Below are 26,658 nucleotides of genomic sequence, written 5' to 3'. Positions count from 1 at the left end.
GATGTCCAAGTGGGCAGACAAAACCATCATCCATTGCAAGGGATGCTGTGGGAGTGGATTTGCACCTGCCTGCCCCAGAGAGGCCTCCCTGGATTATCCCACTTGGCTCCAAGTGGCACTGGGATCATTGTTCTGCAATGTGCAGCCCTAGAGTCAGTGATTCATCCCCTCAAATATTCAATTACAGCCAACCATAATACTGCCTCATGATGGAAAATGCCTCTTCTTCCCATGAAATTGAGTGCACTGCCAAGCAAACAAAAAAACCCTCGTGCACATAAATGGGGAAGGTTTCAGCTACCAAAAACACTTTTCCAGTTTCTGCCACCACTACTAAGATCAGTGATTTCCTCTCTTGAGCAGAGTAACACAGGAGCTCAGTCAACAAACCACACAGCAAAACTGACAAGTTTTCAAAAGCAAAACTGTAAGAGTTTTGGCCAGCAGTTTCCTATTAAGAAGATAAAATATTTCCTCAGCATTTCTTTCCCAAAGAAATGATGCTCCTAAAAAGGAAGAGATGGAAATGCTTGTGATGCCTGTCAGATGAAAGTTCAAACCAGAAGGAAACACAGCTATGAACTGCTGCAAGATAATCAACTTTGACACAGGAACAAGAGGAAGAAGCAGCCTGATTGAAAAACAAGCTTTTTTAATAAGGAGAATTTTGAAACAATGGGGATAGTACTGAAAACCAAGAATTTTCAGTAAATGACATACAAGTAGAATGTGAAATGGAGACTTTCTCAGGAGATCCCACTGACATACAACCTCTCACCTGTGAGACTTGTGCAGCTGAAGAGCAGCAGGGGCTGGGTGTCCAGAGTGGTTCCACACAGCCAGGGGAGCACAGGCTTCAGGAGGAGCAGGTAAATAAATACCCTGCTGCAGCTGCTTTGGCATGTGGTAACCAACCACCACGTTGTGTAATCTGAAGCAAACCCCTAATTCAGTTCTATTTTCTTTAAAAATACCTTGTAGGGTTAAGACTAGTGTCAAAACCTGATGGGAAGCAGCCTTTACTGGCATGCAGCATTTCACAAAGCCATTGCCATAGCTGGTTGCTTTCTTACTGAGGCAAGAACACCTGAAACCAAAAGCAGACTGACCTTGAGCACGCCAGTTTCACAGAAAGGGAGACTCACCCCACCTCAAAGCTTTCCAGCTCCTGCACAAGTGCTCATCAGTGAAAACCCCAGGTTGCCCAAGGTTTATGCAAACAACTAGGCCTTAACCCTGATGCCTTCTCTAGGTAATTCATCTTTGTCACACACACACAGAGCTGGAGGATCTGAGCTCTTGTTTGACTTGATGTGAAGCAGAAAGAAGCAGACAGTAACCACCACCACAGGAGTTTCTTTTTCTGTAGACTCAGTGTGAAAGTCAGATTTTATAGTCACTTGCACATCACACTACTTTGTCTTTTCACTTCCTTTAAACTCCTTTTTTAAGCTGGTACAGGAACACTAAAATTGCAGCATGGATTTAAAGCGAACTTCACTTTCTCACTTAAATGAGCCTCACCAGAGCAGGCCTGGCAGGGATTCCTCCCTGCAGTTTTTCCCTTACCTCTGGATACAGAGACACTAGTGCTCAGGACATGCCAGGCATAAGACTGCTCAGCTTGCTTTCTGAAAGAGAAACTGAGGCATTTACCACCTTTTGAGCTTCCCCATCTCAGAGGTCATCATTTGTCATCTGTCATTTAGGTGGAACTGTCCTTTGTACTACAGAAAACCTCAACTTTGCTTCATGTCTAAACCAAGGCTGCTATCGATCACGCTTCCTGCTCTCAGCTCCCCAAGCCACAGCTGGATCATTAAACTCCTTATCAGAGACTGAGCTTAAGCTCTGCTTTGAGGCAGATGAAAGCACTTCTGAGATAATGATCTTTTAAATAGATAGTGGTATCTGACAGCCCAGTGAAGTTGAACAAGAGGTGCCTCCAGCAGGGTGACATGGCCTGGCAGAGCTGAACAAGCTCAGCATTGCCTAAGGAGCAGAGGAGAATGCACTGCTTCACAAGTGCCAGGGAGATAAAGATAATGCCCTGTGCATGGCAAGGAACACTAATCCCATCAACTGCAGGGATACAAGCACATGAAATAAAATCGATTAGCTATACCCTGTTAAGTTTTGGCACAGACATTCATTTGGAAGCTTATAAATAACTCTTTCAATTAATTCAAGTTAATCTTCCTTGCTGCCCAGAAAGTTAAAAGCGTTATCAACAATACAATTCTGACAAAAGCATTCATTATATCAGAGTTCAATATTAAATAAAAACCACTACCAAATAAAGCCCAAAACTCTCCCAAAAAATCCACAAGAAATAAGAAACTGCGGAATAGACAATGCTAGAAGCAAAGTGACTCTCTGGATACCAAGCAGAGGTATAGAATGGCAAAGAAATTAAAAAAAAAATAAGAAAAAGACTTTTTTTTAAAGCTTTGTCTAGTAAAATTTACAACAGTTCATTTCAGAAAGGATAAGCCTTTATCTATATCAGTATCAAAAAAAAACGGTGAAGAGTTCTCTTCAGTCACGTTGCAAGGAGATCAGCTCCTTGCAATACCTAAAGAATCTTGTGCATGAGCAAAATCTAAACCACAAAAGCATTTTGAGGAGCAAGTCAAGAGACTGAGCAGCTCAGTGACAGCCCAGCCCTGCCCTGGGAACTGGAATTAGGGCTAGCACAGCATCCCAGTCATCACATTGTGAGCACCAGGAAGATGCTTCAGGGAGGGAAGCAGGGGCAGATTCTTGTCAGCAGATCACCAGCTTCATGTAAGTGAGCTAAAAGAGTGGCAACTCAGAGTTTGTCTGTTTCTTGTCTAAACTATCTTAGTGCTTTTCTTTCTTCTATCTCAGAGCTGGGCTTGTTTTCAGAGGAACACTGGGTGCAGAACTACTCTGTAGAAGGCAGAGGAGTCTTCTACTGTAGACCACAGAACTTAGTCCAGCTACATGGCATGACTAAGCTATTATGAACCTTTAAAATTCCACAAACTGTTGTCAGTGAAAAATTTCAATAACATTGCTGAAAAACTCAGCAATGCCTCAGTTGGAAGCCTGCATTATCAGCTGTCTGAGAACTGCCTTGGTGAGCAGACAATGTCGAGGAACAGGCTGAAGAAAGTTCCATGTAATGATAATTAAAGCAGCATCAGAGGATGGCCTGACCTTTCAGTGGGCAGAGTTGAGAGCCACCTTTGTGGCCCTCCCTGCCAGCCATGGAAAGCTGGCTGCTGTTTGCTAGCCAAAGTTCAGGACTGTACTGACAGAGCAGGAAATGCCCTTCAAATTCCCTTTCCTGCTGCGAGTGGATACAGTGACAGCTGCTCAGAGACTGTCACTTGAGCCCAACACAACATGTAGGTCACTAGGTTAGCAAACCTGCCTGGGAAGCACTCTTGGAAAGCACAATTCCTGAACGACCTGGGACTCCCAGAGCTCAAGAATACAGAACCTGAAACAGCTCTGGGCAGGTCACTGGAACCCCCTTATCTCACCAATTTCACAGGTCACAGAATCAGTGGGTTGGAAGAGACCTTCAAGACTGAGTCCAACTCAGCCCCAAACACCTCAACTAAACCATGGGACCCACTGCCATATCCAGGCTTTTTTAAACACATCCAGGGATGGTGCCTCCACCACCTCCCTGGGCAGCCATGCCAGAACTTCATCACAGAACTCACTTAAAACAACAAAAAACCCACCCACACAAGAACTCAGCTTCATTTCTCCCCATCTACCTCTTCAGGACCTTTCCTTTTTGCCCTGCCACCAATCTGCCAGGAGAGAGCCTGCTGTGGATTCACCAGGCAGGTGTAACAAGTGTCCCTGCCAGGTCTCTCAGGTGTCCTGCTCCAACCACTGAGCTGTGCTGTTTCCTTACAGTGTTTTAGGGCCCTGCAGAACCAAGAAAGCCAGAGGAAGTTGCTCAATGTGCCGTGGCCAAGGGGGAGGAGAGGCCTAAGAGCTGGCCTGGCCATGTGCAGGTGGGTTAGGAAGTGGGAGGATGATGAGCACGTGTCTCACATGGCACTCTGACCATGGCTTAAACAAGACTGTGCTCCCACTTCAGTCAAAAAAGGCAGAAAGCACAAAAACTACTTAAGAGGCTTTCAAAATCCTGTAACAGTACCAGGAACACAAAGTCTCAGCCACCTGGGGCTTCTGCTAAATAACTTCCTGAGGAATTTCAGAAATTATTGTTTTGATAATTACATGTAAACACCACTTCACTGAATGTTACAAAGGGGTAATGCTCTAGAGAGAGAATAACTCACCTATTGTTAATTTTTTAAAAATCTTATTTCAGGACTGATACATTAACCAGAGTTTGAGTGCAAACACACATCATTCTTGGACTCACCATTAGCTGAATGTTTTTAAAAGCAGGAAGAACAATTCTAAGCCTGATCCATGCCAGACAGCTTTGCCTTTAGAGAGAGAGAAAAAAAAAAAAAAAAAAAAAAAAAAGCATCAGCAGGTTGCTGGGTTTTCTTTTTTCAGTATGACTTTCTAGCATGCCCCACTGTCTGCAGGAAGGTATAAGATAAATGTGAATGGTGCAGCCTCCTGGCTTGTAGTTCACCAGCTGCCCCCTACCCTATGATTCAAGCTGTAACTTGTAAGTTTGTGCACATGCATTGAAGCCAGAAATCCAAAAACCCATGCCAACACTTCAGATCAAAAAGTCTTCAATACTCGTCCTTCTCCCACCTACCAAAACACCAAGATATTCAGATACTTAGAGCAAAAGGGAGGCATTTTCTATGGGGAAAAAAAGCCTTAGAAAGGGAGAAAAATAATGACAGTTGTGTTTCATATGCTCAGAAGCCACTATTTCCCTGAGGGGAGAGATTTATAAAGAAAAAGATGGATTTCTTGTTACTGATCATGGTAACTCCCTGAACTCCACCTCAAACATGCACTAAAAACCAAGGAGCAGCCCCTCATGCCGGACTTTCACTGCCAGGTATCCCTGGAAGAAAACAGACAGGCAAAGCCCAGAGTTGCCACGGCAGAGCTGTGCTCCCAGCACAAGGCTGGTCACAGGAATGGCAGATCAAGGGCAGGTAATTACAAGCACTCCTGAAGAGAGATCGTGATGCATTGGTCAGCCACGCAGCCTTGTGAGTCATGTGTGAACATTTGACTTTTATTAGACCTCAGCAATATAATGAAGAATACAAAAGGAAATAAAGATCATGCTGGCACAGTCACTGCCCTGCAATGCCAGCTTTACAGTTACCACACACAGACCAGGAAAATTAAATATATTTGTCAGGACACATGGCAGTACAAAGCACATGAGATACTTGAAAGACAAGGAATCTCAGTGTAAGATCTGCAGTGCTTAAAGCAATGAATAAATTCAAAGTCTACTGAGCAATCATAAGTTCAATAGAGGGAAAAAGAAACCCACAAAAACCAGTTTGAAATGCCGAACACAACATATTGATAATGGAGCAGAACAGGACAATTATCATGACATTAGCTGGCCTTCAATTTACTACAAGCTGAAGCATTTTAAGTTGCTGCCTCTGTGTTGAGAGGGAAAGCACTCAGTGCACATGGTGAGCCTTACTCCACTTTGTGAGGATATCAGCACTCAGCTACATGAGCAACTGAGGACATTTCCAAACACAGCACATTGCCAGGTAGGGGAGATAATGAATTCAAAGGAAATCTGAATGAAGAAACCTAAGGAGTTACAGGCCAGCAAGTGTCCTATGACAAATCACTGCTTTTATCACTAACTTACTGCTCACACTAATAAATATCTTCCTGTTATTCCTCAATTTTAACAAACAAGCAAAAAGCTTGAGGAGAATTGACTCTGATGGCACCTGAAGGGCAGAATATAAGGAATGTCTTACTTTACAGGAGGGAACCAAAACATTTCAAGTGATCTATTTCAGTCCTATCCATTAGACTCACAGCAAATGAAATGCACTTCAAGCTAAGACCTCCTATGTGAAAATACTCAATGTACCAAGGGAGAGCACTGCAGGTCTGTGCAGAAAACCATCATGTCCCTCTTAGAGGGAGAAAAAAAGAACATTAAGAAAAGCACAGAATAATGTACCAGTGAGAGAACAAGAGAGGCACTGAGTGATCACCAAATTATGAGGCCACACAGTAAGATAACACAGTGGCTACCACAAAGCTTTGCAGTGAAACTCCCTGTATGGGAGGCTGAAGGCAAATAAAAAGGAAAGTTAAAGACCTCAGGGAAACCAATAAGCCCACCTCCCTGCAAACACCACTGGTATCACAGCTGATGATAAAGGAGGTGTGTGGACAAGCTGGATTAGCTCTATCAGCAATCTAAGAGTGGGTAAACAAGCAAGACCAAGCTAATAAACAATCAGCATCAGCAAGAGTTATCACAAGAGTTGTGCAGAATGCAAAACACAGCACTAAAATACCCTGGAGGAGCTTCCTGCTCAAGTGATGGACAGGGGAAACTGAAAACTTTCATTTAGCAGCAGCCTCAAGAGAATGTCTGGATGAAAAGGGAAGAGACAAGAAGCGATCACACAACTACAATTGTGCTTCACTCATCTGAAAAAGAACACACGAGAGGAAATTCACAGTCTGTTCAATCAGACCTATAAATAGGCACAAACAGCAGAGATTGGGCACAAAGCAATAACAGCAATGTCCTAAAGGGAGGGACAGAGGAATGGGTGCCAGGAGGAGAAAGGGCTGTTTTGCTGAGTGGACTTGGGCAGAGAACAAAGACACAGGCAAAAGCGCTTACAGAAGAATGGGACAGATTTAGATCAAAGAACAGATCAATTCTGTGCATTTGGATAAATGCAAAACAAAAACACATTTAACAGCATCACAGACTCTTAAAATAATACAACAAGTTTTGAGAATGCAGAGTCCTCCGGAAATCCACAGTCAAATGCAGGAGTCCAAGAGGAGATGAGATGCAAGGGAATATTTCAGGTAGCTCAAAGGTGATGAGAACATTCACTGTTTAAAAATCTGTATATTTTAATAAGAAAAGAGCAAAAATTTTAATACCAGGAAGAAAACAAGGGAAAGTCACAGTAAACAAGTGGATGTAGATTTCCACATGACAATCTCATAGCAGTGATGGATGTACAGAAAATTAGCAGAACTGAGCTGAGGACCAGCATGAGAAAAGAAAACAACACCAAAACAAACACATGCATTCAATGTAAGACAAAAAAACCTAAAATCCTGAGACAAAGCTAGTGCTAAGTAGAAAAAAAAATCTCTTATATTGAAGAAAACAAACACTGACACAGACATAAAATGAAAAAAAAAAAAAAAAAAAAGCCCTACCAAACACACCAGCATTCAGAAATCAGAGCAGGCTGAATTAATTTAGGAGAGAAAAGGCAGCTCTTATGTCTGTGCTCCTCTATGGACCAAAGTTTCACTGTGTGAGAAAAACTGGTAACACTAGCTGAGCACCAGAATGAACTGTGGGCTCAGGGATCAGAGGTTGCAATAACGAAACAAAGTGACAAGTAAAGTGACGACAGCCATTCCTAGGACTACACTAAGATTGTGCCTAGAAGGGACAGTGCACCTACAGCTACACAGCAGAATACATTAAAAAAAAAGCAATTCCTAAAAAGAGGGGGTCACTGAAGACCTGCAAGACAGAAACAGCGATCAGGAGGACAGAATCAAAGGGCTTAAAAGAGAAACTCGTGCTCGATATGGGCATAATACCAGCAGTGAAAAAATCCTGCTTTAGAGGAATTGAAGTGGGAGAACAGAGCCGAGGTGCTGCCGCACCCCAGCAAAGGTGCCGCTGCCCAATCTGCCCCGCAAGAATGTAAAACAAAAGATCCAGGTAAACGAGCGCATTTGGTGGCCCGCTCCACACCTCCACATCTCCTCTGTAAAGTCAGAAAACTTGCTGTGCAGAAACATTTTCACATTGCGAGCCATAAACAGCGTTCAGGGTCTGATGCACCATTGATGTTCAATACCCGAGGGCTCAGCAGCCCTGCCGTGTTTCCGAGCTGCCAAGCAGCACCTGGAGCCCGTGACTCCGCGATCCGATGGCATTTTACCCCCTCACACCAGCCCCGCTGAGGCCAAGCCCGTGTTTTGCAAGTCATACGAGCCCCGGGAGCTCTCCCCGCTCCCGGGAGGCGCCGTTAGGAAGTTCCAGCCCCTGCGGGCCCCGAGCAGCGCCGCACTCGGGGCGCCCCAGCCCGGCACTCCCCCGTTCATTCACCTCCCGCCGCCTTCCCCAGCGAGCTCCAGTTCCACACGCCAGCCCGGCTCCGGGGCCTCCGCCAGAGCCCAGCCAGCCCGGAGGCTGCTCCTCGGCCAGGGAGGTGCAGGGATCCCCGGTACCCCTGGCTTGCCCTCCACAAATGGCCCCAGCCAGGCAGCCGGGGGTACCGGGGGTCTCTGGGGACAGCGGCACCAACCACGGGAGCCCACAGGACCCCGGGCCGCTACCCGGGGCTGCGCTGGCCGGGCCCCCACCCCAACCGGGACCCGCGCCTGGGGGAGCGGAGGGCGGGGAGCTGAGCACGGAGCCTTCACTCACGGACGCACGGCCGGCAGTGGGGCCGCCAGCGGGGCCACCAGCGCCCAGCCCTCCGCTGTCCCTTCCCCTCACCCCGATGCGCGCCCGCTCCACCCCAGCCCCGCCGCACCCGCCAGCCGGGCCGCGTCCGCCCTGTCTCACCTCAGCTCCACACAGCCCCGCCGGGAGCGCAGTGGGAGCGCAGCGGGGCCAACGCGGACCGCGCGCTCTCCGCCCCTGCCCGGCCCCGGCCCGGCGCTGCCGCCGCTCCTTTGTGCCGAAAGATGGAGGCGACTCACGGCGCGGCCCCGCCCCGCCCCGGCCCCGGCCCGCCCGCGGCCGCGCCCCCCGCCGTCTCCCGGGCGACCCGCCCCGCCCTCGGCCCCGCCCCCGTAGAGGAGCTTCGCCCAATCGCTGCGCCCGGACGCAGTGACGTCCTCCCTGCAGCCAACCCCCGCCCGCTCCGCGCGCCGCTGTGCCCGCCGTAAGCGCGGCGAGGATTGGCTGCCGCGGGGGCGGGGCCAAGCAAGGAAGCGCTGGCTCGGTTGGCCGCGGCGGGCGGAAGAGGCGGGGCGGCCGGCGGAGGGGAGCGGGGTCAATGGCGGCGCTGCGGGCCCGGCGGTGCCGCTTGCTCTGAGGGGCCGCGGTACGTGCCGGGGGCGGGCCCGGGGCGGCGGGGCCGGAGAGAGCGCCCGGGGGTGGGGATAGCGGCGCGGCCGGGCCACCGCGCCCTTGGGGTGCGGGGGTGAGGAGGGCCGGACTGGGCCCCGCGAGCGCGGCGGGCCGGCGGCCGGAGGGGAGGTGCGGAGAGGACTCGGGGCAGCTTCAGCCCGGCACGGCCGTACCGAGCTCAGGGGTACCGCAGGCAGCGGGGCCCGGGGCGGGTTCAGGCCGGTGGGGCCGATTCATCCCGGGCGGCTCCGGGCTCGGCTCGCCGCGCCTCGGCTGATGCGGGGCGGGGAGCGCTCCCGGGCCGGCCCGTTCCCGGTGGGTTGATGGAACGGGCCGGTAAATCGTGCTTGGTGTTTACAGAGGGCTGAGTCTGTTGGAAGCCGCACTCGGGTACCCGGGGCACCGGCGCTGTCCTGCATCTTATCCAGCCTCAGTGGTGGCAAGGGTGGGGAGGTTTAGGAGGTTTTGTGATCCTGGGGCGTTGCCATCTGGTGTTATAAAAACGTTGTTGGAAAAAGAAATGAAATTTAGCGAAATGTTTAATTACAGTTTAGTTATGAGTTGTGTGCGAATTGGTTTGTTAAAAACAGTTTTGTAGCCGTTGATAGTATGTGTTGGGTTTTGTGTGTAACTTAGCAGGTAGTCTTAGGAACTTAATAAACATTTAAACCAGTGTAGGAAAGCAAGAATGCTAACCTGTCTGGAGGCAGCATACAATAAGATAAGCAGAAGATTTATGATTTTGTTTGTGAACTAAGGAATGTATCACAAGGGGTCTGTCGCTAGGCAAGGGGAACTGTTTCTTGGAGACCTTGTTGTGAATCGCATATATGCAAATCATATAAAAGGGAAGCACCTGTAGGTGAAGTTTGGGGCTCTGACTTGGGACACGAGTCCACAGGCTCCCGGGCCCTTAATAAAGCACCGCACAAAACTTACCCGAGTTTTGTGTCCTTTATCTATCAGGCAACAACGTGGTTTACAGCTGTGACAAACTTCTGTTGTTTGCAGTGACAGCATAGCCATAGAATACCTAGTCACCAGACAGAAACACAGATAAATAGGGAAAAGTTGCCAAGTGCTTGTTTTCTGTTGGGTCTGGTTTGTGTGTGTTAGCTTCAGATGGGAGAGGGCAAGGAATACAGCAAGATGACCAAACTTTATAAGTGCACGTGAACTTTAGTCTGGTGCTGCTTGATGGGGTTTTCCCCAAGATGGGGTTGTCAGTGTCAGGCACCAGTTTTCAGGCTGGTGTTGGAAACACCATTGGTGCATCTCAGGCCATACTTAAACCATAATCATGGTTTAATTAATGTATCAATTGATGTATCAATTCATCATATTGTCTGAGTGGACGGACTGATCCAGGTGATTTGCTGCTGAAGCCTGTAGTCCCCAGAGGATGCACAGGACTGTGTTCTTGCAGAATCCCTTTCTCTGTTTGCTTTTATTACTTTCTGTCACCATTGTATCAGAACCTTTTGTGTTCTCTCTAAATATATAGGTTGAGATGACACAAGTGGAGAAACAAATTTTGTTGTTTGCAGCACTTGGATAGGAAAGCTGGCCTTGTGATCAGGATCTGTATTCAGCAGTGGGATTCAATTTTATCTTCTCTGCAGGTTTCCAGCTTGAACCACCTTCAGAAATTGCACTCAAAGAGCAAATGTTCCATGCTTTCTGGAAAGTGGAGTTAGGGTCTTAGGGTGAATTTTTTTTGTTTGATATTAAAAAAAAGAAAGAAAAGTTTAAAGAAGATAAAATCACCCTCCCTGGATCTGTCCTTTCTGTCCCCAGCTCCTAAGAGAATTCTTTTGTCTTAACTTCTTTTAGTAATTCTAACCTTAAGAATACATCCTGCGGTAACAAATATTTGTCCAGTGCTCTAACCTTGATTTCTGCTGAGACTTTACTTCTTCCATTTTTGTTTCAAGCAATGCCCCCCCAAAAGTATCAGTATTGGGTTTTCAGGACTTCCTGCAGGACTGATTCCTTGTGGTATGAAGGAGGGATGATAAACAGGTTTTCTTCCCTTATTTGGGTTCCTGCATCCCTTCCTCCTTGGAAGAGTGACTGTTCTGGGATCTCTTCTGTGCTGAAATGCAGGGTGAGATCCCAAATGAGCAGTACTTGGCACAACTGTGGGCAATCCTTAACTTGCTGCAGTTATCCAGGGAGATGATAAAATAGAAAAAAAGTTATGTGTGCATGTCTTTATATGAGCAGCTCTGTGTGTTGTGTTTATGTTGTACTTCTGTGTACACTTTTGATGTACAGGCTTGAAACAAAAACAGACATTGGGGCTCCATGGAGCTGGCTGGAAGGAGACACCTGGGATTGAGAGAAGCAGTTTGTTTTATTCTGGGCTTACAGGTGTCAAGAGCATGAGTTTATTTGTTAGGCTGACTACTGGAGCATCTCCACCCTGCCCTGTTACTGAAACCTTGAGCAGAGGTGGCTGCAGTGTGTGGGAAGGGGCTGTGCCCTCTGCAGGGCAGTGCTGCTCATTTTCTAACCCCAGCTCTGTTTCAGCCCTCTCTCACTCAGCTGTTGAGCTCCCAGGCAGTTCCCCCCAGTTTATATCCTGGGCACAGTGTTGTGTGGTCATGGCTCTGTGGGATATCCCTTTGGGCAGTTCAGGACAGCTGTCCTGGCTCCCTCATGGTTTCTTGTGTAGCTCCTCACTGGTTGAGTGTAAAACACTGGAGATTCCTTTACTTAGACTAAAACTGCATGGGTATTATCAATGTTCTTGTCACACCAAGCCCAAACCCCAGAGCTGTTCCAGCTGCCAAGAAGTTTAGCTCTGTCCCAGCCAAAACCAAAAGAGTTGCTAATTTCTGAAATCTCACTGTTAATTACTTCTAAATAAATGCATTCAACAACTGAAAACAGGCAAGCTGTCTCAAATTTTCATAGATTGGCCAAAAAGAACTTGGGATTTGATGTTTTGCCATCACTTTATTTCTCTTCAGAACATATGTGGAGGAATAGAAATAAAAGGATGAGAGTGTAGGTGAGGGTGTTTAATTTAATTTTTTTTTAATATTTATTTAAGCAGAGTAAATCCATTAGAACATGACTCTCAGAAAAGCAGCCTGAGGCAGACAGCTAGCAGGAAAGATAGGAAAAAAGAGTAAAGAAGGAGTAATAGATGATGTTTATTAGTTTTAGCAGTTATGCAGTGAGTTTGTGTCTCAGTCAGTGCTTACTCTGCAGTGTTCTTTAGAGAACTGGAGTTATTATGAGTACAGCAGGTCTGTTTTTCAGCATATTTAATAATCACTCCTTGAAAAGCAAAATCAAACTCCTGATTGTGTTTTGGCAGACAGTATTCCACCATGGAAGGGGGAGATGGCACTGCTGACCTGGTGATTAACAAGAGGTTCGTGTCTGAAGCAGAGCTAGAGGAGCGGCGGAAGAGGAGGCAAGAGGAATGGGAAAAGGTCCGAAAACCTGAGGACCCAAAAGGTATGGGCTCACTTTAGTAATTACAGGGAAAAGAGCTGAGAATTTTCCCACTTTTTCCTCTGGAAATTCTGGAAGGAGACACCCAAGACTGAGAGAAGCAGTTTGTTTCATCCTGGGCTTACAGGTGTCAAGAGCACGAATTTCCTTTTAGGCTGACTATTGGAGCATCTCCACCCTGCCCTGGTACTGAAATCTTGAAGCAGAGGTGGCTGCAGTGTGTGGGAAGGGGCTGTGCTCTCTCCAGGGGAAGTGCTGCTCATGTCAGTAATTACAGGAAAAAGATCTGAGAATTTTTCACTTTTGTGGGAAATAGAAATTAAAAGTAATGCCTTTTTATATTCTATAATTGAAGTTGTTTTTACATGAAGTAACTGAGAACTGTTGGTGGTTTAGTGTTTCTAACATGGTCTCCCTTCCTAATTTGTTCCTTTCAGAATGCCCAGAGGAGGCATATGACCCACGGTCCTTGTATGAAAGGCTCCAGGAGCAGAGAGAAAAGAAGCAGCAGGAGTTTGAGGAGCAATTTAAATTCAGTAAGCAGCAAACTGCATGTGTTGTATGCAACAGCTGTGCACAACCTCTGAGTAAAGGACATATCTGTGTGTTTTGTCTCCCTCTCTGAGAGGGAAACAAAGGCTTCAGAGAGTATCATTGAAATCCTGGAACATATTCTAGACACTGAGGCAGCACTGCACACATGCAAAACTCAAAAGGTGTTTGCAGTTATCAAGCTGCATGCCTGCAGAGTGTTGAGTACTGAGCTTATATTGCATATAAAAAAAAAAAAATCCCAAACAAACTTGATAGCAATCCACAAAGAAATGGCAAAGTATTGTGGTTTTGTGACTCTTGAACTCATGCTTTAACACATTCTTGAATCAATTAAAGAAATCCTGTTAGAGCAGCTATTTCCAAGTCATAATTATTTGACTAAAAGTGATTTGAAAGTTAAAATTATGATTTGGAAGAAGTAATTTTACATGTTTTGGTTCTTTAGAAGTAAATGTTTGATTCTTCTAATGTAATGTTTGAATTTCTGATTTTATAGAAAAGTGCTTGCCATTTGAAAAGTGGCAACTACAGATAGCAGCATTAATGCATTAAAGTTTCCAGCTGGACCTACAAGATTGTTTCCACTTTCCAGTAAACTTCAGTAGACTTTTGATCCCATTTTTGGAGTCAATTTTGGTAACATGACTAAGCAATTCTTGCTGAAGGAGCCACCCAAAAATTGCTCTCAGCCTGAATAGGAAGTGCTTCTAATAACTGCCTAAATGAATAGTTTTTCTTGGCCAGTTATTTTAGATCTGCAACAGCTTTGTTTTGGTAATCCAAGTACTGGAATGGGAAGAAGCCCTGAGAAATAAACCCACCTCTGCTTTTAATGCAGCCACAGCAGAATATCAGACATCAGCTCACCTGGAGAAATCCTGCTGCAGAGTGCCTGGGAGGGAACCTCAATAAAACCTCAGCTCTAAGCACCTCACTGGCTGCTCCTCTTAGTTTGCAGATGAGTCAGGCAGAAAATCAGATTAATTCATGTCAAAAAAATGTCCTGAGTGTCACTGCTTTTGCTCTCTGAAGGGGTCCTCAGTAGTAATAGTGAGTGCTACAAGTTACTGTTGAAAGATTTATGAATGAGCTCTGCATGAGTTGGAAGGAGCAGGGATTGGCTTTTATAAATTAACCTCAAATAATCATTGATTTCCAGAGCTTTTCTGTCAGACACAACTTGCCAATTATGGGTGTAAATGGATTTCCTAGTTTGCCCTCAAAGTGACTGGGGCTTGCCTGTGTGGGTTGAGGATTAAAAATATGTTGACTTCATGTAAAAGCCTAAAGTATGGAATTAAACTTTAATGAGGACTAAAGATGATGTTTGGGCTAAGATTTCTGATGATGACTACAAAGAGCAGGATTTGGTCTTCCTGAAACATAATCTTTATTGTCATTCTAATTAAATCATTTGCTCAGGAGGTGCTGAACATTTGCAGAACAGGAAATAAAAGATCTGCCTGCTGCACTGGCATGTACTTTCCTTAAAATAGGGTAGCATGTTTAGAAAGAATTTGGTTTTATTTGGAAATTAGGAGTAGTCCTGCTTCTACATTTTTAAAATTTTTGAACAGATGTTAAAACTAATTAGGTAGGAATTGTTTGCTCTAAGAAAATGTTCTTTCTCTTTTGAAGCAAGATTTTTGAGGCAAGAAGTAGTGTGGTTTTTTAGTTATTGGTTGGTTTGAGAATATTCAGAGGAGACAGACTTAGACTTGGTGTCTGAAACCAACAAATTTCTTCTTTCTTTATTCAGAAAATATGGTAAGAGGCTTAGATGAAGATGAGACACATTTCCTTGATGAGGTTTCTCGGCAGCAAGAGCTACTAGAAAAGCAACGAAGGGAAGAAGAGCTGAAAGAGCTGAATGAATACAGAATATCCTTTGCACTAAGGTGGCTGGTGGTTACCTGGAGGAGGGTAAGAGTGGGCTGCAGTTTGTTCTTTTCATAAAGCTGCTTTACAGAATGTGTACAGTGATACATTTCCAAAGTTTGATGGCTTCATTGTAGCTTTGATAGACCCCTGCAATGTTTGATATTCCCCCCTCAACTCCCACTTCTTTGATCCTTTCCTCTCCTTTCTGCATTGTTTCGGGGTTTGGTTGTGGTTTTTTGGGGTTTGGTTTTTTTCTGTTAGTGAGGTCCTGAAATACCATGACTTAAAAGAGAAAGAGAACATAAAGTAAAACCAATATATTATTTATAATATTTTGCTTTTATCTTCTTATGGAAAATTACACACTCTTTTTTTTTAGCTATATATTGCCTGATTTTAACGTTCCTGTCTGAAATAATGTGTGGATTGCTCTCTCTGTTATTCTTCTTGGAGTATTAGATGCTTTCTCCCTTGCTGATACCTTCAGGATGGGAAATTAAATACATCTGATTTTTTTCTGGGAAGTCAGTGCCAATGGAGTCTTGGCTCCTTTGGGTAATAGACACTTGTAGGCAGGATTAAGGACAGGACAGTTTGGCTTTGCTGTTAAATTTGCCTAATTTTCTTGTAGATATGCTAGAAAATCATAGAGGATGTTTTTCCTCTCTAATTAGTGCCAGTCAGGGGAGGTTGGAATGATTTGAGAATTTCTGTGCTAAGCAAAATGTTGCTTTTTTGAGGTTTACTGAACCTATGCAGAATCTGATGGTTTCCTTGCCTAGATTGTTTTTGGGTTAGAGGTGAACAAAACACAAATGCTCAGGGATGCTTTAGTATAGATGGAAGAGTTTGTGGACACAAGGAGGTGACCAAAACCAGTCAGCAAATAAAATTGAATAGTGAATATTACAGATATTGGTCTTACAAGAGCAGAGCACCTCACCTCAGTCTTTGCACTCTTAGTAGTGTTGGTGCCTCTGAATCTGAAGTCTTACTGTAAAAATTAAACTTATTGCCAATGGAGTGGAGGAAAGGAGAATGTTTTATAGTCACCTCATCTTGTGAGAAAATCCAAAGTGTTGCCCATTTAATTTCTTTTTTTAAATTGACTTGTGTTTGAAATTTTTGGTGGTGTTCTGAAATGCAAAAGTGGTTTTTGCTTCTGCAGGTTGTTACTAAAAAAACACATTTATCACTGCAGTGACAAAAACCACTGTGCTGCATATATAGGTGCTGTTTAAATGCTCTTCCAAATTAATAAAAGCAATGTCAACCCAATGGATTTCACTATTTGTTCTTTTTCCTGCAATAGCATTTAATTTAAGCTACCCAGAGGCATTAATTTCATGGTAAAAACTGTGTCAATATTCAAGTACAGAGATCTTTTTTTTTCTTAGTTTTTCAGGTTGAACAATCACAAAATTCTACATCCTCAGGATAAATATGCCTTGGAATATTTTAATGTACTCTTGAGCATAAGAAATTCATATGCATGGGTGAATAGGAATTTTTCTTTCTCCTGCACGAACAACTAGGTTTGTTTGTTCCTTACCTTATCCAGAGCCCCCTGTTCAGATAAAGACTTACAAATATTTTTAAGCCATTTCCAAGAAGTATTTGAGAGCAAGATCAGCTTGTTTTTACTGCTATCTAAATGTAGGAACAGTCCCCCCTCCAAGAAGCTGGCTTTGCTGAAGGACAGCTTGTTTAGTGCAGTTGATATTTAAGATTGAGAGGTTTGTTTCTAATGTTGTCTTCCTGAGAGGGAACACTTCTTGGCTGCCTGGAGCATTACATTTGCTAATGACAGCAGGATGTATAAAATACCCACTAAAAATGTGCTGTGCCTTTCTAGTTGAGGAGTTTTAGGAGAATGCCATCCTGAATGGAAGCTAAAAGCTTCAAATTTGGTATCTTTTAAAAGAAAAGCCTTTGAGTTCCTCAGTCAGGCTTAGACTATAACAAGGTAATGGACCTGAATGTGGCAGTTGAACACTGCAGTATGTGGAAGAATTGTGTGGCAGCATCAAATCAAATCAGCATGAGGAGCTCTCAGATGATTTCAGACAGCCACAGGATGGCACTCCTGTGCCATCTCAAAAACAGATAAAATTGAGCAGTGGTTTGGGCTGAGAGGGTTTTTGGTTGAAGTGAGGAACAGTTTGGGTCACTGCTGTATCATTAGGAAAATCAAGTAATAAATGGCATCTGAACATTCCTGTCTGTAAAGAGATTGGAGACTGGGTTTCACTTCAAAGCAAAGTCTTAAAGATTTTGATTTTCAGATGTTTAGTGGGGGAAAAAAATCTATGGCTTCAAATATCTGGGCCATCAATGTAAAATTCACTATCCAATATATGTCTGCAGTGATTGGGGCATCTGTGAAACTCCACCTTGTGGAACTGTAGTCAGAGCACAGACTGTTAGAGCACTAGATTTGAGTTTATAAACATGCTTTTAAACTAAGTTAATTTGCCTTTGCCTGTGCAGTTAAAATTTTTGCAGAATTTTGTGTGACTTTCCTGGCACCTCATCTACAAACAGGGTCTTTGGCAGATTTCTCTTCATCACACAAGTAGATGTGTTCAGTGTGCAGAGTGTGCCCTGATAAACACACCCTGCTCCTTCTCATCCCATCTGAGAACCTGCTCAAGCTTCTCCACTTCATTATAGGTTTCAGCTGCATTCCACCTTGCTAACACTGTTCTAATCTGCTTACCTTTTCTGAGCAGTTTTAGTCTTTTTTGGGTTAATCTTGGACCACAGTTCCCCTTAATCAAAGTCTCCTTTCTCCTGGGATTGGTGCTCAGACCAGCAGTGGAATCCTTGTGATCCTTACAGAGAGATGAGCTGCAAAGGTGGAATGCTAAAGACCAAACCAAAAAATGGAACTGTTCTGTCTTGCTAGGCTGAAATCTGCTGGGCTCAGCAGAAAGAAGCTTTGAGGAATGGAAGTGAGTGCATAAATTGCTGCTTAGCTTTTCTGGTAAGGATTAGAGTGCGGAGCAGCAGATTTGAATTACAAATGTGTGGATCCCTATAGAAGGGGAAGTACTGCCTTGCCTTTTTGGTTGGTTTGTTTTGGTCCAGCCTGACCTTTTTGCTTTTTAAAGGCCTTGAGGAAAAGGCAGGATGGTGGATGTGTTCCTGGGTGCTGGGTGTGTTGTGTTACCCCTTTCTGGCTTCAGAACAGCAGCTCCCAGCTGCTGCCTGGGCATCCTCACAGGGAGAGCTGGTCCTGATACCAGAGAGAGCTCCAGCCCCAGAGGGGAAACTGTCTTCTCCTCTGGCTGAGGCTACCAGCTCAGTGTCATCACAAATGAGTTTATTTGGGTAGAATATGTGAATGAACTTCGGTCACTGCTGTCAGCAGAGCTGGCTAAATATATCAGGGAGGAAATGTCTGTTCTCCCCATTCCTTCCCAGCTGATCCTTAACCCTTAATTCACAGCACTCTCACTAAAGTGGGAGTCAGTATGGACCCAAAGAAGGAAACTGAGAAGAAATTGCCCATGAAGTCAGTGGAAAACAAGAACAAATTTTCTCAGGCAAAGCTGTTGGCAGGAGCTGTGAAACACAGAAGGTTAGTTTCACACTTCTATAAATTCCTGAGGAACGGAACCCAGTTAGCAGTGTAAAGGGAGACAGGCCAAAACTGCCTCCAGAGAGTGAGGTGTAAACCTTAGCCCTAAAGAAAAAGGGGGAAGGTATAAGAAAAGACCAGTCTTGTTTCTATAGGCTCTCACAAACTGTGGGGAAAAACATGAAGCAAATCAAATAGATAAGTGTGTGTAAAGCAAGTGGGCAGGATCTTCATTTTAGAGTGCCAGGCTTGGGCAATCCTGCTTGGGGTTTGAGGGAATCTGTTTTACATCTCTGTTTGTAGATATCAGTGTCACCTCACGAATGCAATTTCATTCAGGTTGCCTGATTTATCAGCCAATTTTACCTGTGTTTAAAATGGATTATTTTAATGGATTTACACTGATACATCAGCACCCTTTCCATCCCAGCTGGGTTTGTGATGTATTTGGTGCTTTGATCTTGGCCTGCAAACACAGCTGCTGGTGTACTACAGGTTATGGAGGAACCAGGCATGTGGGACCAGACTTATTTCCCCCAGATGAATCATCTAATACTTAAGATGATTACTGACATCTCAAAGTGCAGTGTGTTCAAATTGTCTCAGGGAATGTGAGACTATTTTAGAAGCTTATCTTGTAGGGTGATGTTTAGCTCCCAGTACAGCAATTAATTGCATGTCTGAAAACTGAAGTAAGCACTTCCACCACCTGATGTCTGTGGGGTTGGGTGATAGTTTGGGTTTTGGGAAGGCAGAAAAGAAAAACCTTGAGCTGATAACAAGCAGCCAAAAATGTTGTTTTTGTCTTGTAACTAATAGTACTTAACCCAGTGGGATGTACAAAAGGAGCTGGCATGTGCTTAATGGTACTTCTGAAGTCTGCAGATGGCATCTGTTTAAAGAGAGCATCTTAACTGACATGTCAGTGCCATTGCAGACTTGCTTTGCAGCCTTCTATTTTTGCCATCTTATCTTTTATTGCAAAGTGGCCCAAAGCAAGTGTAGTGTGAGCTCAACATCTGCTCCCTGAGCTTTGTAATTTCCTCTAAAGGATGTATTACTATTAAAAGCTCTCTGCACAGAATAACCTTTCATCTGTACTGCATGTTCTGATAGGGACAGAAAAGAGTTAATGCATCCTAATGCTCATGCTTCATCAGTTCATCACTGCAGAATCTGGGAAGCATTTGTTTGTGTGGATGCCTTAGCACTGGGAACATGCAGGAGTGGGGGGTAAAATCCCAGCAGTGACAGGGGAGAGCTGTAGAAGCTCTGAAGAGTCAGAAGTCCAAGCCATGCTCCTTTCTCCCAATGCCCCTTTGGACCCAGAAAGGACCTTTGTGGACACTGCAGCTCTGTCCATTGCTGTAAGAGTGTCTGAGCTGGCTGGGTGCAAGGTTTCTGGATGGTTTAGAAGGTGCTTGAAGGAGGGGAGGGAAGCCCTGCAAGGGAAAAGCCCTGGATGTTGGCCCCAGCAGGTGTGGTAATCATCCACGTGTGCAAGGCTGTGGCCATGTGGGTGCCTGAAGCTCAAGTAGTTATTCCCTCTCTCCTGTGGGGCACATCCTGCTCAACAGGCAGCTCCAGGTTGCTCTGCAAGGGCTTTGACTTGAACTCTGAGCTGTGTTCCTTTCCCAGGATAAAAAGTGATAGGGGTTGTGTAGGTGTTGGTGCTTCCTTGGATCCTGCATGTTCCCCAAGGAGCCTCAGTTAAAGGCAGGTGGAAGTGGTGATGGTCATCAGGGGACCCTGCTGGCATCTGCTGTAGCATTTAAGGCAAAGATCTAACAATGACTTCACAGTAATTAAGTGGTTGCCTATGAAGAACAAGACACTCTGTTATTTTTTCCACAGTTCAGATGGTGGTAACAGTGTCAAGAGGTTGAAACTAGACACTGACCACGAGGAAAAGAATCCAGGTATGTCCCAACTTGTGTGTGTGGGAAGCTCTGTGTCTGTCAGTGAGCAGCAGCTGAGTTGGGGTTAAATCTCATAGAGGCTTTGCTTTTCTGTTCCTTCACTGGACAGCACAGACTTTGGTTGGCATGTTCTCTTTTAAAGCAGTAGAAATGGTAAGTGTGGGAGCTGACAGCCTTCATGGAAAATAGGGCTGCAGGGAACCTCTGAAGCTTATCAGGATGTCCCCTGCCCAAACCAACCCTGACAAGATGCTTGTCTAAGGAGCTCTGAAGTCTCCACATATAGACTGTGCACCTTCCTTTGAGAGTGTATTAATCTGAAAGAGTTTAACCTAATAACTAATGGAATTGTCCTTAGGTGCATTTCAAGCCTCATGCTTGTTCTGTGGGCAGGAGACACGGAGAACAGATCATCCCCTTCCTCTTCACAGCAGCCTTGCATGTATTTGTATACATTCACTTCATGCTCTGAAGTGATTCAGTCCATCCTGAAATCAATTTGTTTCAGAAAATTGTGGCGACCTAGAAGAAAAATGAAGTTGTGTTTCAGCTGTGGCTCAGGGCTGCAATTGACTTGCTGTCAAGCTACTCTGACACAAATCGGGGGAGCTGCAGTTGTGTAACACAACCCAAGGCACTTCCTGAATCTCCTTCTGTTCAGTAAACTTTCAGAACAGCAGAAATAATTAATTAGCCATGGAAGATGGGAGATGTTGACTAGCAGAATAATGGAATAAAACTTTTTCTCAACTATGCTGTTATATTGCAAAAAAATTACTCAATTACTCAAAGCAGAGCATTTATTCTTATTTATTGGGTTTGGTACTTGACAAGCATCAAACTGACAACTTTAGAATAAAAAGATCTGTAATGCCAGCATAGAGCAGGAAAAAATCCCCTGAGGTAGCAAGTCTTTCCTGTCAGAATGCTTTTATTACAGCATAAAGCTGCCTTATGCTTTAATTAAATCCTGAAATCATCCCCTGCTTATGTGGGAAAAGCAGGTGAGTGACACGTGGCGGTTCCTGGGCTGATTGAAAGCACTCTTAATTTTTGACTGCACTCTTTCCTGCACTCTGATTTTTGACTGAGGTTTGTGTCTTGCAGAAAAGCCCTCGTGTGTGTCCCTGGGGAGCAGCTCGGTGGGAGGCTCCACGGTGCACTGTCCCTCAGCTGCCGTGTGCATCGGGATCCTGCCTGGCCTGGGCGCCTACTCGGGCAGCAGCGACTCCGAGTCCAGCTCGGACAGCGAGGGCACCATCAATTCCACTGGCAAGATTGTCTCCTCTGTCTTTCGTGGCAACAGCTTCTTCGATGGTCCATAACACAATCCCTCCGTGTGTAATGTAGTGCAGAATATCTTCCAAAGCCCTGGTGGATGCTTGTTGCATCCTTCTGCCCCAAATATAATCTTTCTAGCTAACTTCTCAACTTTATTACACTCAGATATTCCTAAAGTAACTCATTATTTCTCCCCCCCCCCACCCCTTCCCCCCCAACTTTCCATTTCTGGGGTGCATACTGAGCCTGGAAGAAAAGCTGCCATCCTAAAGCAGAGGGCACACCTAACCATGTCACAAAGGTCTGAGGGTATGGAGGAGAGAGCTTTATCTTTTACAATTCTTATGGAAAGAATTATGTTGATTTAAGAAGTTTATACAAGACTACAGGCAAAAAATAATCACTTGAAGCAGTGAAGTCTTGTAGAAGCAGCCATGTGTTCTGTTTTAAAATGTCATTTTTATTCTGTATTTGAAAAATGGGGGCAGAACCAAATTTGAGCAGATGGTGAAGTGTAGATTGCCATGACACTGTAAAGAAGTTTTAGTGTTACATGATTAAAGACATTCTGAATGCATTTTTTTTATCTCTGCCTGTGCCATTCATAATTGTTCTCATTCCATTAATCAATTTCTGCTCTACCCAAACAGCCAGAGCAGACTGTCTGGGTCCAAACCACCATTCAGGAGAGGTGTAGGTCAGTTTCCCACAGAAGCAGAGGTGGTGAAGGAAAACTTGGTCTGAGTGAGTTCACAGGAACTGCAGCTGGCTTTTCTGCTCAAAGGCTGCTCCTACAAGTCATGGGCTTGACAAGTTATGCAGCTTTTCAGCAGCAGTGTCCCGAAGGGCATGAATCCAGAGTGGGTGGGACTCCCCTGTTCACCCAAACTCCTTTGTATGGGAGCTGGAGAATTTCAGAAGTGGGGCTGAGGGCCCATCCTCTCAATCTCAGTGTGCTGGTGGCAGTTTGGAGGGTTGGAACAGCTCAGCTGTGGAAGTGTCTTTGTGCAATCCTGCTCTAAGTCCTGCCCTTGTGAGAGCAGCTGGGCAGTGTGTATCACCTGGAGGTGGCACTGAGGGACTTGGGAGGGAGCAGAGAAAACAAGGCCTGTAGTGGATTCATGCTTTAACCTGAGTGCTGAATTTTCCAAAGGAAATGGACAGAGTTGTGCTCACAATGCAGCAATCCTTAGCCAAACACCCTTTCTGTTTGCACAGCCCTGTTCCACAGACAGATCTTTACAAACACACTGCAATTCCTCCCCTGCTCTGGGCTGCCTGGCACCTCCTGTGTTTGCTCCAGAGTTGTTCCTGCCTCTTCTCTAGCTACTGTAATTACAGCACTTTCAGGTGGGAAATAAGCAGATTTCGTGCAGCCTCCCTAATGCTTTGCTTTTGGTGACTTTCATCTTACTGAGCTATGGAATGAAATGGAAGTGGTGCACAAAAAATTGCATGTTTTTTATTAAAGTTGTATGGGCAAGAGCCTCAAGGAGTTGGTATGAGAGCTGCTGGTGTTCTTCCCTGGCATTAAACTAGATCAGTTATCTGACTGTAGAATCAGAGCAGCTTTGCCCAGCTGCCAGCATGCTGGGGCCATTTTCCTGAGTGGTATCTTGCACAGCTGCAGTCAAAATTCCTGATTTAGCCAGAAATTCATAGTGGGAGTTTCCAGCCAATTGTGGCAAATGCAGGTGAGATGGTGTGTAAATTATGGAGTGTAAATTATGGTGTGGATATGGGGCTGTGCAGGGCCAGGAGGAGACATAATCTAGGAAAAGCAGATGTGAGGGCCCTCTGTCTTTCTCCTGCTCCTGGAAGAATGGAATAGGACACATGGGGAATGCCTTTGAGTCAGCTCTGCTGTTCTCAGGGCCTGGCTCATGAAAACAAACTGCAGAGCTGTCCCAGCTCCTCACTCCATCTCTTGGTCCCATTTACCTTTGTACATCAGGAGCCATCTGACATTAAAATACTCCAGTGGAGATGTGCTGGGAAGTGCAGTGTGGCATGGAGGATAAATCAGATCTGAAAAGGGCAGCTGTGGCAGTAACCTTGCCCTGGGCTGCCACAGCTGGAGACAAGTTGGCTGTGGCTGGCTCCAGCAACTCTCATTCACTTCTGGGTTTAGATACATTTTTTTGTTATTTTTAAGAAAAAACCATGACTGCATAGTGTGTGCTTCATCCCGTCCCCAGGGACAGCTCAATAAACCACTCCTTGTCTGTGCTAGTTGTTAAAGTTTCAGGAGGTGTTAAAAAAACCCAACAAACCCCCACAAACACTCTACTAGCAGCAGAGTTTATGAGCTCCTGCAGCTGCGTGTGAGGTTCTCTTATGGAAATAAATAAAATTTAAAAAAAATTTTCCAAAGCCGCAGACTTCGATCTGGAAGCTGAGCTGGATACAGCATTATTTTTAAACAAACCACCCTTCAAAGGCTGCTTTTCCCTTTGGAAAAGGGTGGTGTTGGTTGTTTATTTTCCCTTCCAGGAGGTTTTGCAAGGCAAAAATGTTTCTCAGAACAGTCCCACCTCTCCCAAGGGATGGGGTCTCACCCAGCGCTGTGCTTGGAGCCGACTCACTGTGGGACAGCCCGGGGCCCTCCGTGTGCTGGTGGCAGCAGTGACAGCCACAGGGCTGCTGGCAGAGAGGACAGGCAGCAGCACACGCCTGTGCAGGCTTTATATGGGGACAGCAACCTCCCACCTCAGAGCTTCCATTAATGGGGAGGAGACTCAAGTCAAGTCTCCTCGAGTTTGGAGTAGGGCTGGTGATCCCTGCCGGATATTCAGCAGCACACTCAGCTTCAAAAGACCTTAATCTGGTTAGGAGCAGCATAAAGCAGCAATTAGCACATTGCTGATGAGCAGCTCAAAGGAGCTGCTGGAGAGCAGGATTTCATTACCCAGCCCATCTTCTCCCAGGCAGCAGGGAGCTTTTGTTACTCAGACTTGGAAAATTTTCTGGAGTTGGAGCAGCAGTGAACCATGAAACTCCCTTTGATGGTTTGTTGTGGGGTCACCAGGGTTTTCCCAAGCACAGAGACTCAACTCAGGCAGGCATTAAGGGCATCCTGCCTTCCCCAGGGTATCCACCTTCACTAAATCTCCCTCTGGGACGCTGCCATTGACAGTGTGGGGCTGATCCTGGGCACGGCCTGCACAGCAACTGAGGGACCAGGACTGGCCCTGTCAGGGTGACTCCAAACACCCAGCACTGCTGACAGTGTAAGCCAGTCCCACACCTTCCCATCTCAGAGACTCTTGTTTTAAATGTCCAAGTTTCTTTATTAACCTGAGTATAACAAATATAACATGTACACAGTATAAAAATGAACACAGAACCTGACAGGTGTACAGGTACAACACAAATACATGAACTATACAACGACCAGTTCATTGAATGATAATATATTAAGCATTTCATTGCTTGGAAAAAGCAAGTTTTGATCATAAAAATTGTATTCTTTACCACTGAAATTATACAAAGTACATTCAATACTGAAAAGTGACTCAACGGAGCAGGACCAAGGCATGGCCTGGCTGCTTAGTGTTACTTTGGGCCAGGACTGTACAAAATGAATCCAGACACTTTGCTGGGATGCATCTTAAGAACTTAGCAATTAAATTAAGAAGTACAAAGTGTTTCAGGGAGGGTATTCTTCTTTTAAAAGCATGTGGGACGTGCTTTTGGCAGGACCACCAGGCTCCGGCAGCATGCAGAGGGCGCAGCCTGGCACGGCTCTAGGCGGGCTCCGAGTTGATGGGGGGCAGGTTTTGGTGCTTGAAGTACTGCACCACTTGCTGGGGCAGCTCTGCCAGCACAGCTTTGGCCAGGGTCTCCTTGGGGACCTGTGAGCCAAAGGGAACCAACACCAGTGTTAGGACAGCCACAGGGGACTGGTTGAGCAAGCATGGCTGGGCTGTTCCAGCTCCAGATCTTGCATTTAATACCCCTTAAAGTCTATTGATAGCCAGCATTTTATACACCAGAGATTATTATATTCTATACTAGCCTTCCCTCCAGGAGAGAATTCACTGGTACAGAGGAACAAAACATCCTGGGTAGGTCAGAAAAAACAGGTGTGAGTGGCAGGAGGTGAAATAGAAAGACACTGATTAATTGCAGAGAAGGGTAAGATAAGCACAAGATCCATCCCTGGCATTTAAACCCATGCCAGTAACAGCCTCTGTCCCAGGACTCATCCCACAGAGGGGACGTGCAGGGCCAGTGCCACCATAGCCCCTTCCTACAGGGGATCGGGGGCACGGGGCTCCTCCTCAGGACAATTCAGCACAAAGCCCCTGGTGTGGGGCACATCAGGGTGCTGGATGAGGCCTGAGTGGGAGCCACCACAACCAGCACAGGGCTGAGGCAAGGGGTGTGAGCCCAGAGCTGCCACACCTGCTGCAGGAACCCAGGGCCTGCTCTGAGTCACTGGGTTTTGCTCCCACCTGTCTGACCACGACAGGGGGTGGAGAAACACGGCAGGCTCAGGTGGAACCACTACAGAGCTGCAGAGCACAGCCACCCCTCCCTGCAGTGCTGATTTATGTGATCCACACCACAGCTTCCCTGAGGCTAAGACAGAGCAAGACAGGCAGGTACCTCTTGCCTCTGCCTTGGCTGTTCCACTTGCAGGGTGATTTCCAGGTCTGCATAAAATTCCATTTTACGCATCCATTTTTTTATCTTGACTTTTTTTTTTTTGGTCAAATAATTAAACCATATATCCCTACATTATCCACATCATG

The 26,658-nt window shown here is 45.5% G+C and overlaps 3 protein-coding genes across 9 annotated transcripts in view; 1 reads left to right on the top strand and 2 right to left on the bottom strand.

Moving 5' to 3' along the window:
* RSPRY1 (ring finger and SPRY domain containing 1) overlaps positions 1-8,867 on the bottom strand; it is a 36,232-nt gene extending 27,365 nt beyond the window's left edge. Inside the window, exons 1-2 of one of the 2 annotated variants that reach the window (XM_074550864.1) lie at positions 8,705-8,867; positions 4,379-4,445 (exon numbers count right to left, since the gene is read on the bottom strand). The gene's annotated coding sequence lies outside the window, so the exon portion shown is untranslated. The remainder of the gene's footprint in view (positions 1-4,378; positions 4,446-8,704) is intronic. The other variant, XM_074550865.1, reaches the window with a different exon arrangement.
* A 171-nt stretch (positions 8,868-9,038) lies between these two features.
* On the top strand, positions 9,039-22,478 carry PSME3IP1 (proteasome activator subunit 3 interacting protein 1). 2 transcript variants are annotated; one of them, XM_074550861.1, is made up of 7 exons: positions 9,039-9,188; positions 12,543-12,685; positions 13,120-13,218; positions 14,997-15,123; positions 18,573-18,701; positions 20,556-20,620; positions 21,728-22,478. In XM_074550861.1, exons 2-7 carry the CDS (start codon positions 12,556-12,558, stop codon positions 21,943-21,945), a joined length of 768 nt encoding a protein of 255 aa, XP_074406962.1. In that variant the 5' UTR covers positions 9,039-9,188; positions 12,543-12,555; the 3' UTR covers positions 21,946-22,478. The 2 variants fall into 2 exon arrangements, with proteins under 2 accessions (XP_074406962.1, XP_074406963.1); XM_074550862.1 differs by having other exon boundaries at positions 9,064-9,188; positions 14,997-15,119; positions 18,569-18,701.
* The window catches only part of CPNE2 (copine 2), a 49,199-nt gene continuing 44,626 nt past the window's right edge, over positions 22,086-26,658 (bottom strand). For all 5 annotated transcript variants that reach the window (XM_074550859.1, XM_074550860.1, XM_014269107.3 and 2 more), the window contains exon 16: positions 22,086-25,755. In XM_074550859.1, the coding sequence (XP_074406960.1) occupies positions 25,648-25,755 (108 nt within the window). In that variant the 3' untranslated portion in view covers positions 22,086-25,647. The remainder of the gene's footprint in view (positions 25,756-26,658) is intronic.

Source organism: Zonotrichia albicollis, chromosome 13 (genome assembly GCF_047830755.1).
Source record: "Zonotrichia albicollis isolate bZonAlb1 chromosome 13, bZonAlb1.hap1, whole genome shotgun sequence".
NCBI lineage: Eukaryota > Metazoa > Chordata > Aves > Passeriformes > Passerellidae > Zonotrichia > Zonotrichia albicollis.
The sequence above is the reverse complement of the archived record's forward strand: the minus strand, read 5'-3'. Positions and strand labels throughout refer to the sequence as shown.

Coding starts and splice junctions, on each gene's coding strand:
- PSME3IP1 (XM_074550861.1), top strand. CDS start 12,556: ATGGAAGGGGGAGATGGCACTGCTGACCTGGTGATTAACAAGAGGTTC. Junction 12,686..13,119: donor AAAACCTGAGGACCCAAAAG/GTATGGGCTCAC, acceptor TGTTCCTTTCAG/AATGCCCAGAGGAGGCATAT. Junction 15,124..18,572: donor CTGAATGAATACAGAATATC/CTTTGCACTAAG, acceptor AATTCACAGCAC/TCTCACTAAAGTGGGAGTCA.